Source organism: Amblyomma maculatum, chromosome 1 (assembly GCF_055883805.1).
Source record: "Amblyomma maculatum isolate TAMU_Amacu chromosome 1, ASM5588380v1, whole genome shotgun sequence".
Classification (NCBI taxonomy): Eukaryota; Metazoa; Arthropoda; class Arachnida; order Ixodida; family Ixodidae; genus Amblyomma; species Amblyomma maculatum.
In genome coordinates, this window is record NC_139344.1 from 186,034,236 (window position 1) to 186,050,577 (window position 16,342).

Below are 16,342 nucleotides of genomic sequence, written 5' to 3' on the forward strand. Positions count from 1 at the left end.
CTATGATATAGTTTGTAGTCGTCGTGCTCGTCTGAACTGCGTATAAATCAGTAATGCCGTCAAGTCTGCAATATATGATGCCAGAGCGAATCGATGCGATAGAAAGCGTTTCCATTAAACAGTTTTTTTATTTTCCGCATGTTTCATCGTTGAATTCTTCCATCAAACATTTTTGATTAAAAGTTAAATGACCATTAAACATTTTTCTATCATGATGCTTCGGTGAAATTTTAATCAGTGGCTGAATAGACGCAGCAAGCAGCAAGCTCAAAAAGAACGAAACCGAACCTATCCTCAAAAAAATCTGAAATGAGCCAATCCAATCCACCTGACAAGTTGAAGCTTATTCATGGAAGATGGCTTCACGTTTCCGTGTTCTGCATTTTCTGCGCAGTTACAAATACCTACGGCTGTAATGCACTGCTAGCATTGTTTTTGCTGTGGCTTGGTGCGGCTGGCACACATTGTTCACCCGCCGATCCCAAAGTAAGTATTTCACCGAACTTTTGTTTCTTTAGTGGAACTTTTCGATGCACCGATAGAGGTGAGCTTTTGGGTAAGGAAACAGCTCTGTACAGCTGCCGAACGGTCGAGTGTTTTAGGCGAGACTGACAGAATGGCTCCGCGCCGACTAACTAAAGTGCAGCCTCAAGTCTGAGGGCCATCTTTCTCGGCATTACTGGACGCTGCGCCAGTAAGCCGCGCAACTTCTCTGTCTCTGATAAAGGAGTGCCTGCCCGAGCTTTAAAGGAGTTAATTTGTTAACCATGCGCAACGTGCTGAGTTGTAAAAACTATACGAGAAAACTTTTGCACTCCTCAAGCCTGTCGTGCGACATGCCTGCACTTGTGAAAACGTCGCGTTTTTTTTATTTTCTTTTTTTTTTCCCCCCTTTTTTTTTTTATGGACAGCCGCTGATCTTTCTCTCTCGAGCTTTACGGCAACTACAGTTTCTAGAAGGAACGGCTGTAGCTACTAAATAACTAAAGGTTTAGTACTCTCCTTCAGCTTTGACAAACCAGGACAGCACCTTGCGCATGTTGGTTATGCATGTGGGACCGAACCGCGCAGAACAACCGGACATATGTTATGTTGAGGCAGAAAAGGAAAGAAAAATAAAGAGCCTCGGCCCGTGCCACTTAGTATAACGGGCTAGAACAACCGGACAAGGAGATGAGAGAAAAAAAAAAGTCAGCACTTGTCTTTTTCTTGACCCGTTGTTCTGCGCTGTTCTGGCACGAATTTGACATACCGCCGCCGCGATACAGTTGGGCTGTGAGCTCTGGTGCCTGCAACGCCTTCTTTTATGCAAAACAGGCATACTGGGAGGCCATGCAAGCCGCGGGCTCAAAAAAAAAAAAACACAAGTTGAGCAAAAGTGAGATGAAAACAAAATTGTTGTTGCTTTGTCCTTACAGATATTCAAAGGCTCCTCAGAACTTCACTGCATTATTGACAGCGAGATAATGCCAAAGCTACACTAGAGCCATGCAGCACCTTATAGTGCATGATACTGAGCTTATGTCTCGCACTGAAAGCTCTTACCATGTTCTTAGATTATCATATTAAAGTAGCTTTAAACCCATGCTTGTTAATACAGTGATAGCCATAAATTGAATCTAGGGCATCATGCTCACATACAAGGCTTCTGATAACCGCTGGTCACATGATGTGGGCTATAGCAGAAACCTGTACCTGGTCATCTTACAAGCATTTGTGCAATTGATGCTTTTAATGTGTTGTAAAAGTTTTTGTGTTCTGTTTCTGTATGGGAATGCTTTCCTTATTGAAGGCTAACATTTGGCTTGCTACAGCAAAAACCTCTACCTAGTCATCCTAAAAACAGCACCGCAGTTGGTGCTTTTAGTGTGTTGTAAAAGTATTTGTGTTCTGCTTCTGTATAGCAATGCTTTTCTCGCTGAAGACTAGCATGAGGCTTCCAAAAATTTTTCAGATGCCATTTGCTGTAGCCGATTTCGTAGGCCAACAGGAAGCAGCATTTTGAACGTGGAAAACTGTCATCCACGGGGGAAAAACAGCAACATCCCTTTGCATTCTCATTTCTTTGGTATGGCTAAAAGTGAGTATTGTATCATTATCTATATTATTAATATTGAATCATGATTGTCAGTGTTGAAGTTGTTTGAGCGTGATGATTTTAAACACACAGGACATCCCTTCAACATTAAGGTTTTAGCTTGTTTACATGTAGGATGTAGAACTGGTTTCAACAAACTTTATGCAGCAAATTCTTTTTACATTGTCCACCATGTTAGTTTTTGTCATTGTCCATTGAAGTAAATAACCAGTATTTTATGTTTACACAGTCGTCCACTCTTAGCTTGAATGGGAATGTGGGGCATGCAGTTTGCAAAATAGCAATGCATCCGTCACAGCCATGCATCAAGGCTAAGTGGCTTGTGCGTAGAGGGACCAGCCGCTCCAGCTTCACGTCATCTGCCTCTTTGCTCCTGTGTGCAGACGTGCATTGAGGCAAAGTGGTTTATGTGTAGAGAAACCAGGAGCTTCTTTGTCACATCTGGCTGTTTGTTACGGTGTGCAAATGCGCATCGATGCAAAATGGCTGATGTGTAGAGGGACCAGGAGCTGCTGCTTAACGTCCTTCGCCTCTTTACTACAGTGCACAGCCGTGCATTGATGCTAAGTGGCTTGTGCATGGAGGGCCCAGGAGCTGCAGCTTCACGTCTGCCTCTTCGCTCAGGTACGCAGGTGCGTATTGAGGCAAGATGGCTTATGCATAGAGGGACCAGGAGCTGCTGTGTGGTGTAGTCTGTATATTTGCTATAGTGCGTATCGAAGTACAATGGGGGGGCTCATGTGTAAAGGTACCATGAGCTGCTGCGTCATGTCGTCTGCCTATTTACTATGGTGCGCAAGCATGCATCAAGGCAAAGTGGCTTATGCATAGGAGGACCAGGAGCTGTTGCTTCACATCTGCTATGATGCGCAGCTGCGTATTGTGGGTGGTGGTGGAAAACATTGCCATCAGATACAAATACAGGAGGTTACTCACTAGCTGACCCTGAGGGGGCCTGTCCTGACAAAAACAAGGGGTCCCTAGTTTGGGACCCCAGTGGTGGTGGAGGGACTAGAGGCTGGTACTTCACGCTGTCTGCCTCTTCGCTACGGTGTGCAGCTGCGATGGATGCAGTGGCATCTCAAAACGTGCATGCCACGCACTCGCATGTTCAGTCTGAGTGGACGACTGTGTACCTGCTATAGCTTTGTTATTCATAGAATAAACCTAGGCCAAGTTGGATAAATTATAGCTCACCTCATATGTGGTCAGAAAAGAAAAGCCACTCCAGAAAATCTGATGCATTTACTGTCATAGGATTCTTATTCATATACATGCTACTGACAAGTCAGATTCTTCACCCTCAGAAATGCCAGAAAAATAATCAAGGGTGCGTCTGTAATAGTCTAGCTTGCTCTTTCTCTGCAGACTTGAGTCAGATGTGTGTTCCATTGCTGTGGGTGGGACAGGTGTGAATCTTTGATTTTAAGCTTGCAACAAGTATGTTATTGTAGTTTAAAGGCAAAACGGTACTAATAATCGTAGCTCCCCGTGGCCTTTATCCCCTTTTAATAGTGTTGCTAGACACTGAATTATTAGTTTACTCTGCACTGTTTCTGTCTAGTTAATGTGCGGAGATGTACAGCCTCGTCCACTTCTAGCTATAACACGCTCACCGCCTTCAAAACGCTGTTGCGTTTGAACCGGCCACACAATAAAGCTAAGTGGCAGGCCATGTGAAGCAGCACATCCGGGTCCCTGTGTGTGTGCATCGATTTGCATCGATATGTGGCTGTTTCGTACGTAATGTTGATTTGAAAGCAGTGTCTGTGCTATAGCTAGAAGTGGACGACCCTGTACATATATTTATATGACTTGGAGTTGTCAACTTTGCACTTAGAAACATTGTAGCGTTATCTGATGTGTTGCTTTCATTTCTTTAATGATTTCTGTAAGGGATCGGTGGGTATGCTAGGCACCATTATTAGTCTGCTCTTTTTGGGTCACCTGTTCAATGCCCAGCTGCGGCCGTCTCCCACTTGCCCTCGGACAAGAGGCAGAGAGACTCGCACAGAGAAGCAGCTACAGCAGCTACAGTGCTTAACGGAAACGTAGGCAGAGAGGGAAAGAAGTCCCCTCTTCCGAGGACTTTGCTGTCGCACTCGAAGACGCGGGGACAGGCAGTTTGTTCTCGTTGCTGTGTCATGTAGGGGGCTCATTTTTATTTAAGGAGCTTTACGAACAGTATACAACTAAGGGGTCCTTAGTACTAAGCGTACTAAGGGGTCCTTAGTACTCTGACTGGACCCATCACCCGGAGGCAGCACAGCTTTGAAACGAGCACCTCTTTTGGAAGAACTGCTTATCGTTCAAAGAAAAAACACTGTCAGGTTGAAGCGTGTAAGGCCCTCTTCCTTGTTGGGGAGCCCATAAAAGTGACAATTATTCAGTGCAGGCGCGCTGAGTGGGGTCTCGTTGAGAATTCCAACCCTGGATGTCAACAATGGTGGGAGATGGCGGCGTTGAAAAAGGGCAAGTGTGTAACAGTGACGGTATGATGCAGAGCGGGAGGATGTGGGTTGGCTCCTCTGATGTGGTCCGCAATGGTGCTGACTCGGACGCCAATAATTGCAATAATTGCCCTGTAAAAGGAGCGCCAAGGATGCAAGCTTTGGGCAATGGTTGCGCACGTGGGACACCGTTTTGATGGGTTCTAATTTTTTTATCTTTTTCTTTTTCCTAGGGGAGAGAGTTTGGCATGTGACCTAGTGAGCCAATCATTTCGAGGTCCATTCTCTAAATTCCGTTTGTTGTGAAACGAATTTGTTGTCCCTTTTGCATTGCTTGTATTAGGGAGAGGATGAAGAACTTATGAAAGTGGAAAGACATGCCAAAATGTTTGTTAGCCAGTCATGTGTGAGTTCGTTGTCATTGGGGATGAGAAATGTGGGCGGAGTCCAGAAGTTAATGAAACGGCCCCGCGGCCTGGAGAACTCGTTCTGAGCTAGATTTTGATCTCTTTCCTCTTCGGCATAGATCATGGTCATTGTTTCACCTGTTGTAAATACGTACATTCATGTATAAAATTTTCAGTTCATTTTCCTCTCCGTGTGCAAGTTGTTGTGGCCAGATGCAGTAAATTCACTATTTTCATTTCTATATAACGTGCCTTTCTGAAGATGGTGAGCTCTTTTGTCCAATCCTGTAAGAAAGCAGCAAAGCGCTCCCAAATCTTCCACAAAACTGTGTGATATCTTTAATACTAACTGCGGCTTGGTGTCACTCAAAACATGTAGTTGAGGTAGATTTCTTCCCCCCCCCCCCCCCTCTTTTTGTTCGTTCAAATGAGGACCAGCGGACACTAACTCTTGCTTTTGTAATGCCCTAGGCCCCGCCTTAAGGCAGTACTCCAATGTCAATACCATTTTTATAGCTATGGCTGTCCAACAGCACTAATGTCTTTTATACACTTCTTTTACTAATCTCTTACCCAAGTGGTGGCTTATACTGCGGGGGCGAAAGTCTCTGGACAGTATGTCTGGAGATTTTGGACTAGAATCGCGATGTAAACGAATTGTGACCTTATTTCTCTTGCACACATGAAAGAACTAACGTTAAACTTTCACATCGATAAGTATGGTCAGAGTTTCCTGGTCGATGTGAAAATTATGTGCTTTGATTACAGTTTGTGTAGTCCACACACTTTTGTCCCCGATATTACATAGGGGCAAAAGTTATGTGCTTTGATTGCAGTTTGTGTAGTCCACACACTTGTCCCCGATATTACATAGGGGCAAATTAGGTGCCTTTACAGGGGCAGTTTCTTTGGCGCCCACTACCTTCCCCATAAAAAAGCTACAGTGTTTCTTGTGAACAGCTGGCTGCATTTGTAAATACCATTATTTTTTTGTAATTTGTTGTGCGTAGTTGAGAAATCCATAACATACATGCACAGCTGGTTGCCAGAATTATGCAACCATATTTCAGTAACTAACATCCATGCTGCATGCTGCCAGTAATACATCAGGAGCTTGTGGTTGTCAGCTTTTTGTGTTTGTGTAACTATAAGCCTTGCTATTGTAATGTCACATATAGCGCTGTGGGTAAACAAATAACTTTACTTTTAACTCTTGTAGAAGCATGAACACTGCGCAATCACTGCGGCGGGCTATGCTTCCACATTGGGCTTTAGCCACATGTCAAATGTCTATCTTTTTTCTGCTGCAGCAGCTTGCATGTTATCAGATAAGTTACTTCGTCGCAGCTGCTCTAAGGAGACGCTTTCTAGACGCTTGTAGCCTAGATGTTGATGTCGATATACCCCCGACACGCCCAGGGAATGTCTTCGGTAGAGGGTACATGGAAACCAGCGAAATGTGCAGTTTACAGAACAAAAAGGTAACAATTTTAAATGATGTTATTATTGATCACTTCTTTTCAGAGCAGGAACAATGACTTTAGAAATCTGCTTGTTAAACCGCTCAAAATGCAGGTTTCTGCCGCCAATGTGTAATACTGCAATGCTCTGGCTGTGCTTTATGTTCATATACAGCATCCTTTATGCTTAGTTTCTCTGCATGTGCACTCCATGTCTTGGGCACTGCTGAGGGCGCATAGCAGCAAGCATAACATGCCATGTTTGGTCAGAGTGGCATGTTCAAAGAGACAACATAAAAACATAAAAATACTGAATGCCAGGTTCTGGTCAAACTATGTTTGTATTTTTTGTTATTCTGCATGGGTTTGGCTGCAGTTATATGACCTTTCTATATAGTATGTGACAGTTCTGAATGGAGATGCATGCGTACAGTGCCATCTGGAAAAAGCGATTGAGAGAAACTGGCAGTTGCCCTTGGAGATGTGTAATCAAAGTTCAGCACAGATAACTTGAATTTCATTTTCCCTTCTATTGCAGGAGGAGCCCAGCCTGCTCTTTCCATCTTAGGCCTGAAAGACCAGCAACAGCTGATCGAGCAAATGCACAGGATAGTAACTGCTCCTGGAATCCCGGCCTGCGGAGGCCGCCCACAGAGAACTTGATCATCTCCTTGCTAATTCCGAAATATTAGGTTTCAATAAATACCTTTTCCTTCACCACCTCCCCAAGGGAAAAGCTGTCACAGCCAAGGATAATTAAAAAAAATTATTCAAGTAGATTCTTAATACTCCAGTTGGCCTGCATTTTACCATGCCATTCCTTAACATCGATATTTTTTTTTTGTAGACTATTTATGCATGCAGTTTTGCAATAACGCCAAAAAAAAATTCTTTTTTTTACAACCTCGCATGCTGGTATGCCTATGCACTTAGCATGTTTTCAGGAATGGTGCATTTGTGTAAAGCTCAGCTAGCATATGTGCCTCTTTGATGGAAGTTTTAATTGCACACTACTGTTCAGTGCTTTGTGTGTGAAAGTAAAGCAGACAACAGGAAACTTGAACCTGTTGCATATTCTGTTGTCTGCTTTACTCTCACGACAAAGGCATTGAGCACTAGTATGTGACTGAAATTTCCATGGCACATGCTTGCTGAGCTTTACACGAATGTTATTGGCAAGTTTTTACACCAATAGCGGGCCCTGCAAGCATGTTCCGGGAAACGTCCGAATGTCCGCCTCCGGCTGCCCGTCGGACGTCCGTGGGACGCGATCCGGATCCACGAACGATAGTCCGACGGACGTCCGCTGTACGTATATCGAACATAACCGGACTTCCGTCGGATGTCCGAAGGTCCGAAAACGGACGTCCGTCGGTCGACCGTCGGACGTCTATGGCCGTCTGGGTGCCTTGTACCCGTACAACCCTTTCGTTGGGTATTAAATCACGCTCTTGGTAGAAGTGTGCGTTAAGGTGAGCGTTCTTTGAGGCACACCATGTTGTGTTTGCTGCGTCCCCGGCTGGCGATTGTAGTGCTTCATCACGAGAATTGATTTTATTGCAGCTGTACAAGATCGAGGGCAGTGTCACGTATACGCGCTGTGTGGCCTGCAGATCTCGAGACGCCTGCTTGACGCGGAGAAGAATTAAGCCAATCGTCGTAAACTGCTCCCTTACGCGCATTTAATGATGAAGTTCTTAGCAGAACGAGCTTAAAAAGCGCTATGATCAAGCTGTAATAAACTAGGAGTTGTTTATACGTGACTCGAGAAGTCAAGCTGCGTAGTACGCATTGTTGTTCACTCGTACGTACTTATCCGTAGGTGTTCCGTGCCTTAGGAAGGTTAGTAGAAGGAAGTTGATGCCAGGAAAGAGATCGTACGACAAAAACTGACGAGACTATATATAAATCGTCGACGCGTCACTGTCGATGCGTTCCGCGGAGATTGGAAATGCATCGATTCTCTGGCACCGATCGCTGGAGCGCAAAGGAAATACATGAAACGATGTGCCACAGTGCTGACACGCGCTGCGGAACGGCTGCAGAATCGGTTTGCCGCTGGTTTTCGTCATTTTTCGCGGTGCTACGAGCGCTTTGTTAGCGGGTTTCCATAGCGCAAGCAAAGGGCGTCTGCTACGGCGCGTTGCATGGTCTTGCCGCCAGGTGCCGCATGGATTGCTGGAATCGCGATTAGTGCCTAGAATGTACAAGAAAACAAGAAAATGAAAACTTCATTCGTATCTGTAGCGTCTGTACAGGCGCGTCCAAACCAATCCAAGCTATCCAAACTGTGCAAAATCAGAAGTCTAGAACTGTTAGAACCATGCCAACCGCGCTTTGAGTTTTGATTCTCAATTTGAGCGTTAAAATTTATTTCCCTCATGGGTGAGGCAGGGAAAAGAATTTGTGCCCGCATGACACGAAATTTCACAATGTCATCCTGCCATCATCATTGTAGAGTTATTATACAAAAATTGTTCACGTGACCCAACAAAATAACGACGTCACATCATCGTCATTTCTCTCTAGCCATTTAGCAGTTGACAGGCGCTTGTGCATGCGCGCACGTGGGTAACTGCGAACGCTTTGGCATGCGGCGCCTGGTGCGCTGTCAAATTGCATAGCAGGGAAAAAGTTTGGGTAAGTCGTTTGTAAAACTACGCATTATTTTTAACTTATGCATGTGGTATTAAGTTATGGCGTTGACATTCAGGTTAAGGCTTGTTGCGTCGTCTGCGTTCCGGCCGGCGTTCCTTGAGTTTGTTCACCGGAAAGGGTTCTTGACGGACGTGCAGCGTTTTGGTACATTGCGAAGTTTGGTGCATGTCTGTGCAGTGCTAAAGAGTACTGGGGTGAGCCGCTTCGCAAACTGTTGTCACTGCCTTGTACCCGTACAACCCTTTCGTTGGGTATTAAATCACGCTCTTGGTAGAAGTGTGCGTTAAGGTGAGCGTTCTTTGAGGCACACCATGTTGTGCTTGCTGCGTCCCCGGCTGGCGATTGTAGTGCTTCATCACGAGAATTGATTTTATTGCAGCTGTACAAGATCGAGGGCAGTGTCACGTACGCGCTGTGTGGCCTGCAGATCTCGAGACGCCTGCTTGACGCGGATAATTAAGCCGATCGTCGTAAACTGCTCCCTTACGCGCATTTAATGATGAAGTTCTTAGCAGAACGAGCTTAAAAAGCGCTATGATCAAGCTGTAATAAACTAGGAGATGTTTATACGTGCGCCGATCGAATTTTGTACGTGACGCGAGAAGTCAAGCTGCGTAGTACGCATTGTTGTTCACTCGTACTTATCCGCTTCTATGGAGCGGTCTACCACTGCCATCCATTCATCGCCAAAGCAGAAGCCTGCTTCAACTGCCGTCGTCCGGGACATCGCAGCGACGTGTGCACGGCACCCAAAAAGGACTTATGCCAACGATGTGGGGAGACCCATGTACCGACCGACCCTCCAACGTGTCCACCCCAGTGCATTCTATGCGGCGGCCCCCATTTTACGGGCTCCCGCGATTGCTCGGAGCGATTCAACAGACCGGGCAACAAGAGACTGACACCCTCGACAGCTGGTGCAGACGCCGAGCGAACAACCCGGCAATCCCGAAGCAAGCACCGGACGAGTTCCACTAGCCGCGTCCGCTCCAGGTCCGCCGCGTCCGCCGCTTCGACCAACGCCAGGAACCGCTCGTCATCTTTCCCGCCCCTGACCGACCAGCCTCCGCCGGAAAATAAGGTGAGCTGGGGCCCACGATCTTCCTCCCTTGTCCGAGAAAATAAGCAACTTAAAGAAAAGCTAGAAACTCAGGGCAGGCAAATTCAGCAACAGAATGATCAAATAAAAAAACTCAATGATCATATTGCAAAGCTCACTCAGCAAATGCAAACGCTAATGCACAGGCTCTCCCTCGCAAAGGGAATGGAAAGTTCTTCCACTCCCCTCCCAGGTCATTCCACCCCACTTTCGCCTCCTCCTCCCACATGCAACAACACAGCATCTACTACTAAAACTCATACACCCGCCAAACGGAAGGCACCTCACCAAGACATTCCTACAGTGGTCGACTCCCAAAAGCATGATCTGGTCGCCTCCATAGCTTTACTCGAAGAGAAGCTTGCGGAAAAATTTGAATCTATTACCACCAGCACGAACGCATGGGCAGCTGGAGTAGACGTGCGGATAGCGATGCTCGAGCAGCAGATGCAGCAGCAACAGATCCAGATTCAAACTGCTCTAGGAAAGCGACTCTCTACCACAGTATCTCAAATGATCCCACCCGAATCTCAGCCCCAAGATAGGAGGACGTCTACAGGACATTAAGGTGTGGCAGTGGAACTGCAGAGGCTTTCGTTCCAAGCGTAGTACCCTTCCGGCCGATGAAACACCAGCGGTAATCGCACTGCAGGAAACAAACTCCCCTGTAAAACTGCTCAATTACACTCCTCATACACCAACAAACTGTCTTCAGTACAGAGTGGCGACGCTGGTTCACCGCAACTACACAGCAACTGATCACAACATGGACGTTGCAGATATCGACTTCCATTTGATAAAGCTGCTTCCCATAGAGCGGAAAGGAACGAGTCTATTCATTCTGAATATCTACAGCCCCCCGAAAGGGAAAACTGCTCCTCTAATGGCGGCCATGAAAAAAGCCCTTCAAATCAGCGCTAACCAACCATTGATAGTTGCAGGAGACTTTAATGCCCGCCATATCACATGGGGATACGAAACGACTTGCAGTAAAAGGCGCCCGACTCTGGACACTTCTCCAAAATGAGGGCATAACCCTTGTCAATGATACACAACAGTACACGCGCATCGGCAACAGTGTACAGAACAACACCACCCCCGATCTTGCAATCACGAAAAACATAACACAATGCTATTGGACAAACACGCAAACCTCTCTTGGTAGCGATCACTATATAATTGAGACCCCTTTCTCACTATCCTCCATAACTCCCCGTGTAAAGAGGAAACTCAAAATCTCCAACTGGGATCGCTTTCGCGATCTTCGTACCGCGGCCCCGAAGTAGATAGACCACCTTACAAATTGGCTGGCTAACCTCAACAAGGACATGAACATGGCCACATCGGAAATGCCGTGCACACAAACCTCGGAGGTGATTGACAGCCGATTACTCCACATGTGGGAAGCTCACTCGAGCTTACAGAAGCGATGGCTTAAAAACAAACACAATTGCGCCCTGCAGCTACGCATCTCCGCTCTCATAAGGGAAATGGAGACGCACGCGGCACAGCTCAGTCACCAGCAATGGGGTCAAGTATGCGACCGCCTTGCTGGAAGCCTAGGACTTAAGGACACGTGGCGGTTGCTACGATGCCTTCTTGAACCCGATCACGCCAAGAATGTACAGCAGAAAAATGTGACGCGTCTTATCCATGGCATAGGCATGGACAACGACAACATTATTCAATCCTTAAAAGATACATACCTCACAACCACACCGAAGACACCCTTACCACAGTACTGACCTTGGAACCCAAAACCATGAGCTAGACGAAGACATCACAAAGTATGAAGTCAGAGCAGCCATGCTCCAACTCCGCACTATGTCTGCTCCAGGAGCCGATCAGGTCACGAACAAAACACTTAGAAACCTCGATGAAAACTCCATCCAGGCAATAACGGAACTCTTTAACAAACACTGGCAAGAGGGAATGCTTCCCTCAGAGTGGACGCATGCTCAGGTTACCTTTATACCTAAACCCGGCAAACCGCTCACTCTTTCAAACCTTAGGCCCATTTCGCTAACTTCATGTCTTGGTAAACTTTTTGAACACATTGTCTTGAATCGGCTACATATACACATGCAAACCCGCAACTTTTTTCCTCACACAATGCTGGGTTTCCGCAGCCACCTATGCACCCAAGATGTCATGCTACAGATATCAGAAGAAATTCTCCATCCCGGACACTGCAAACGCACAAGAGCATTGCTGGCTCTAGACTTGCAAAAGGCATTTGACAATGTCTATCACTCCTCTATATTGGATGCACTATCCACTCTGAATGTGGGAAACCGAACACATGCTTACATTTCAGCATTTCTCCGGGATCGCACAGCAGAAATTCGGTTCGGTCCCCTAAAATCCCCCACTTTTACCCTCGGTAATAGAGGCACCCTGCAGGGATCAGTCCTTTCCCCTTTTTTTATTTAACATCACACTCATCCCCATGGCTAAAAAGCTGTCACAGATCCCAAACCTCTCCCATTCTCTATATGCAGATGATATCACCCTGTGGACCACCACTGGGAATGTAGGTAGCATGGAAGAAACTCTTCAGGAGGGGGCGGGCATGGTGTCAAGATGCGCAGCTTCAAAGGCCTTGCATGTTCCTCCACCAAATCCGAGCTCCTGATACTCCACCCAAGCCCGCGGAAACACCACCAACCCCCTATGCTGATCACCGTAGATGGTCAGCCAGTACCACAAGTTCACAAACTTCGAATACTAGGTATGTTCATACAAGACAACGGCCTTAACACGGATACACTCTCCAGACTGACTAACACAACACATCAGATCACCCGCCTAATCAAACGTATAGCCAACAAGCACTGTGGAATGTGCGAGCATGACCTCAGACGCTTAGTACAGGCATTTATTATAAGCCGCATTCTTTACTCGATTCCGTATTTATATCTAACAAAAACAGAGACAGACAAGGTGGATGCTCTCATCAGACAGGCTTATAAGGCAGCTCTCTGCTTACCTAAGCGCACCCCAACCTATCGACTCTTATGCATGGGAATTCATAACACCCTCAGCGAACTGGTGGAAGCCCACCGCATCGCCCAACTAGGACGGCTCTCCACTACCCCAACTGGTCGCCACATTCTTTCCTTTCTCCAACTTGGACCGTTAAGTGCCCCTCCAGTAGAAACTTATCCAGTTCCAAAGACAGTCCGCGATCACCTCACTGTCCACCCACTTCCGAAAAACATGCATCCCCATCATAACCAGGCCAGACGGAAAGCGAGAGCACGTGCCCTACACAGAGCACATGCGAACGAACCCGACACGGTCTACGTGGACGCCGCAGAATATCCACACCGCTCAGCTTAGGCGATATGCGCGGTATCCAGCCGCTTCGAACACATCACATCAGCCTCTATCATCACCCGAACGTCTGTAGAAGCGGAAGAATCCGCTATAGCCATCGCGATAGTCTCTTCCACTGCCACACTTATCCTCAGCGATTCTAAAATTGCCATACAAAATTTCGCCCGAGGCCAGCTACATGCTGCCTCTCACAAAATCTTTACAACGTTCAAACACCCCGACCCATAGACCTTGTCTGGGTACCAGCCCATTCGGGCAACCCCGGTAACGAAGCGGCCAATTCTGCTGCTCGAGCATATGTCGACCGAGCAACAGATACCGAGGACCTAGGCAGTGCCAGATATCGGCTGATCACCTACAACGACATTACACTACACTACCGGTCTGAAAGACTTCACTACCCCCCCCCCCCCCCCCCCACACCCCTCCTTAACTAAACCCACAACAAATGACATGGAGACACCTTCAAGCCCGCACCTTTCCCTCCCCAGCACTGCTGGCACTCTTCTCCCCCTCTCATCAGTCCGAACGTTCCCTCTGCGAGGCCCCGAGAGCTACATTCGAACATATTATGTTCAGATGCCCAGAGTTTCAACCACCGGCCGAATGGCGCCTTACGGACAACGAGGCTTGGGAGATCGCGGTCTCCAGCTCAGAACCGGCTCCACAAAGGAGACTGGTCGACTGGGCTGAAGCGGTCGCCGTCAGGCACTCACTGCCTGCTGGCCACCACCCGTGATCAGGAGCCGGCCCAGCCCTTGTAACGAGTATTTCGCGGCTCCACCAAATAAAGTTTTTCACCACCACCTATCCGTAGGTATTCCGTGCCTTAGGAAAGTTAGTAGAAGGCTGTTGATACCAGGAAAGAAATCGTACGACAAAAACTGACGAGACTATATATAAATTGTCGACGCGTCACCTTCAATGCGTTCCGCGGAGATTGGAAATGCATCGATTCTCTGGCACCGATCGCTGGAGCGCAAAGGAAATACATGAAACGATGTGCCACAGTGCTGACGCGCGCTGCGGAACGGCTGCAGAATCGGTTTGCCGCTGGTTTTCTTCCTTTTTCGCGGTGCTACGAGCGCTTTGTTAGCGGGTTTCCATAGCGCAAGCAAAGGGCGTCTGCTACGGCGCGTTGCGTGGTCTTGCCGCCAGGGGCCGCATGGATTGCTGGAATCGCGAATAGTGCCTAGAATGGCCTAGAATATACAAGAAAATGAGAAAATGAAAACTTTATATGTATCTGTACCGTCTCTACCAACGTCACTCTGTACAGGCGCATCCAAACCAGTCCAAGTTATCCAAACTGTGCAAAATCAGACGTTTAGAACGACGCCAACTGCGCTTTGGGCGCTTTGAGTTCTGATTCTGAATTTGAGCGTTAAAATTTATTTCCCTCATGGGTAAGGCAGGAAAAAGAATTCGTGCCCGCAAGACAAGAAATTTCACAACGTCATCCTACCATCATCATTGTAGAGTCGAGTTAATATACAAAAATTGTTCACGTGACCTAACAAAATAACGACGTCATGAAATCATCGTCATTTCTCCCTAGCCATGTAGCAGTTGACAGGCGCTTGTGCATGCGCGCACGTGGGTAACTGCGAACGCCTGGCATGCGGCGCTTAGGTGCGCTGTCAAATCGCATAGCAGGGAAGAAATTTGGGTAAGTCGTTTGTAAAACTACGCATTATTTTTAACTTATGCATGTGGTATTAAATTATGGGGTTGACATTCAGGTTAAGGCATGTTGCGTCGTCTGCGTTCCGGCCGGCGTTCCTCGAGTTTGTTCACCGGAAAGGGTTCTTGACGGACGTGCAGCGTTTTGGTACATTGCGAAGTTTGGTGCATGTCTGTGCAGTGCTAAAGAGTACTGGGGTGAGCCGCTTCGCAAACTGTTGTCACTGCCTTGCACCCGTGCAACCCTTTCGTTGGGTATTCACGCTCTTGTTAGAAGTGTGTGTTGAGGTGAGCGTTCTTTGAGGCACACCATGCGTTGTGTTTGCTGCGTCCCCGGCTGGCGATTGTAGTGCTTCATCATGAGAATGGATTATTTTATTGCAGCCGATCGTCGAATCCAGCTACTTAGTGACGTTACAGAGCGCGGCAGCGCAATGGATGGTTTTAAGACTGTGGAAGGATGGAAATCGAGAGTGGAGGTGGTCGTCTTAAAGGTAAGAGCTCTTGAATGTTCAGTGACTGGTGCTTGGAAGCCTGTTGACATCGGTTTTTCTTTATTCTACGAGTTCGAATGATTTAAGGAGCGCACTGGATAGAGTATGTTCATTGTTGCTTAAGCTGCTTGAGATGAACGCTGCATGGTGGGCATGTTTTGCTGATAAATTGCTGTTAATTGTTTTGAAAGGATTCGGCGCGATTTTTTTTTTTCGACGTTTTTTTTTCCTTATTCTCTTTTTCGCAGTTGTGTGGCAGCGTCATGGGATAACCGTTGTGCATTTCTTGATTATTGGTCAGCTTGCGCATTAATTGTGATTTCTTTTTTTCATTTTGTTTCATTTTGTTTGGACCTTTAAGGCCCCTCGGCGGAGGCAACACACCACTTTAGCCCACGCTTCCCATAGAGTGTATAACTGGGCTGACCTACCAGGGGGAAATCGGCAGTCGATTTTTCCTGTCCTTCCCCCCCCCCCCCCCCATCTTTCACTTTCCTATCTCTTCTCTCAGCACTGTCCTGTCTCCTCCTCATTTCTTGTTTTTCCCGTTTTCTTGGCGGCGAATGTTAACCATGTGTGGAGTAGCTGCCCTGAGTTGTCCATATTTGGTTATAGTAGCCGTGTACTGCTAGCATGGGCAAGACTTCTTGCAAG

At 47.0% G+C, this 16,342-nt stretch overlaps 1 protein-coding gene and 1 long non-coding RNA gene across 4 annotated transcripts in view; both read left to right on the top strand.

The window, feature by feature from the left end:
* Window positions 1-348: 348 nt before the first annotated feature.
* On the top strand, window positions 349-7,263 carry LOC146205122 (uncharacterized). Its single transcript, XR_014704129.1, has 3 exons — window positions 349-486; window positions 1,955-2,080; window positions 6,954-7,263. It is a non-coding gene; the product is annotated as an uncharacterized LOC146205122 (long non-coding RNA).
* A 1,641-nt stretch (window positions 7,264-8,904) lies between these two features.
* The window catches only part of LOC146205123 (uncharacterized), a 168,637-nt gene continuing 161,199 nt past the window's right edge, over window positions 8,905-16,342 (top strand). For 2 of the 3 annotated variants that reach the window (XM_084589816.1, XM_084589818.1), the window contains exons 1-2: window positions 8,905-9,055; window positions 15,579-15,688. In XM_084589816.1, coding sequence (XP_084445942.1) covers window positions 15,629-15,688 — 60 coding nt within the window. In that variant the 5' untranslated portion in view covers window positions 8,905-9,055; window positions 15,579-15,628. Of the gene's footprint in view, window positions 9,056-15,063; window positions 15,181-15,578; window positions 15,689-16,342 lie in introns of those variants that run through there. The other variant, XM_084589817.1, reaches the window with a different exon arrangement.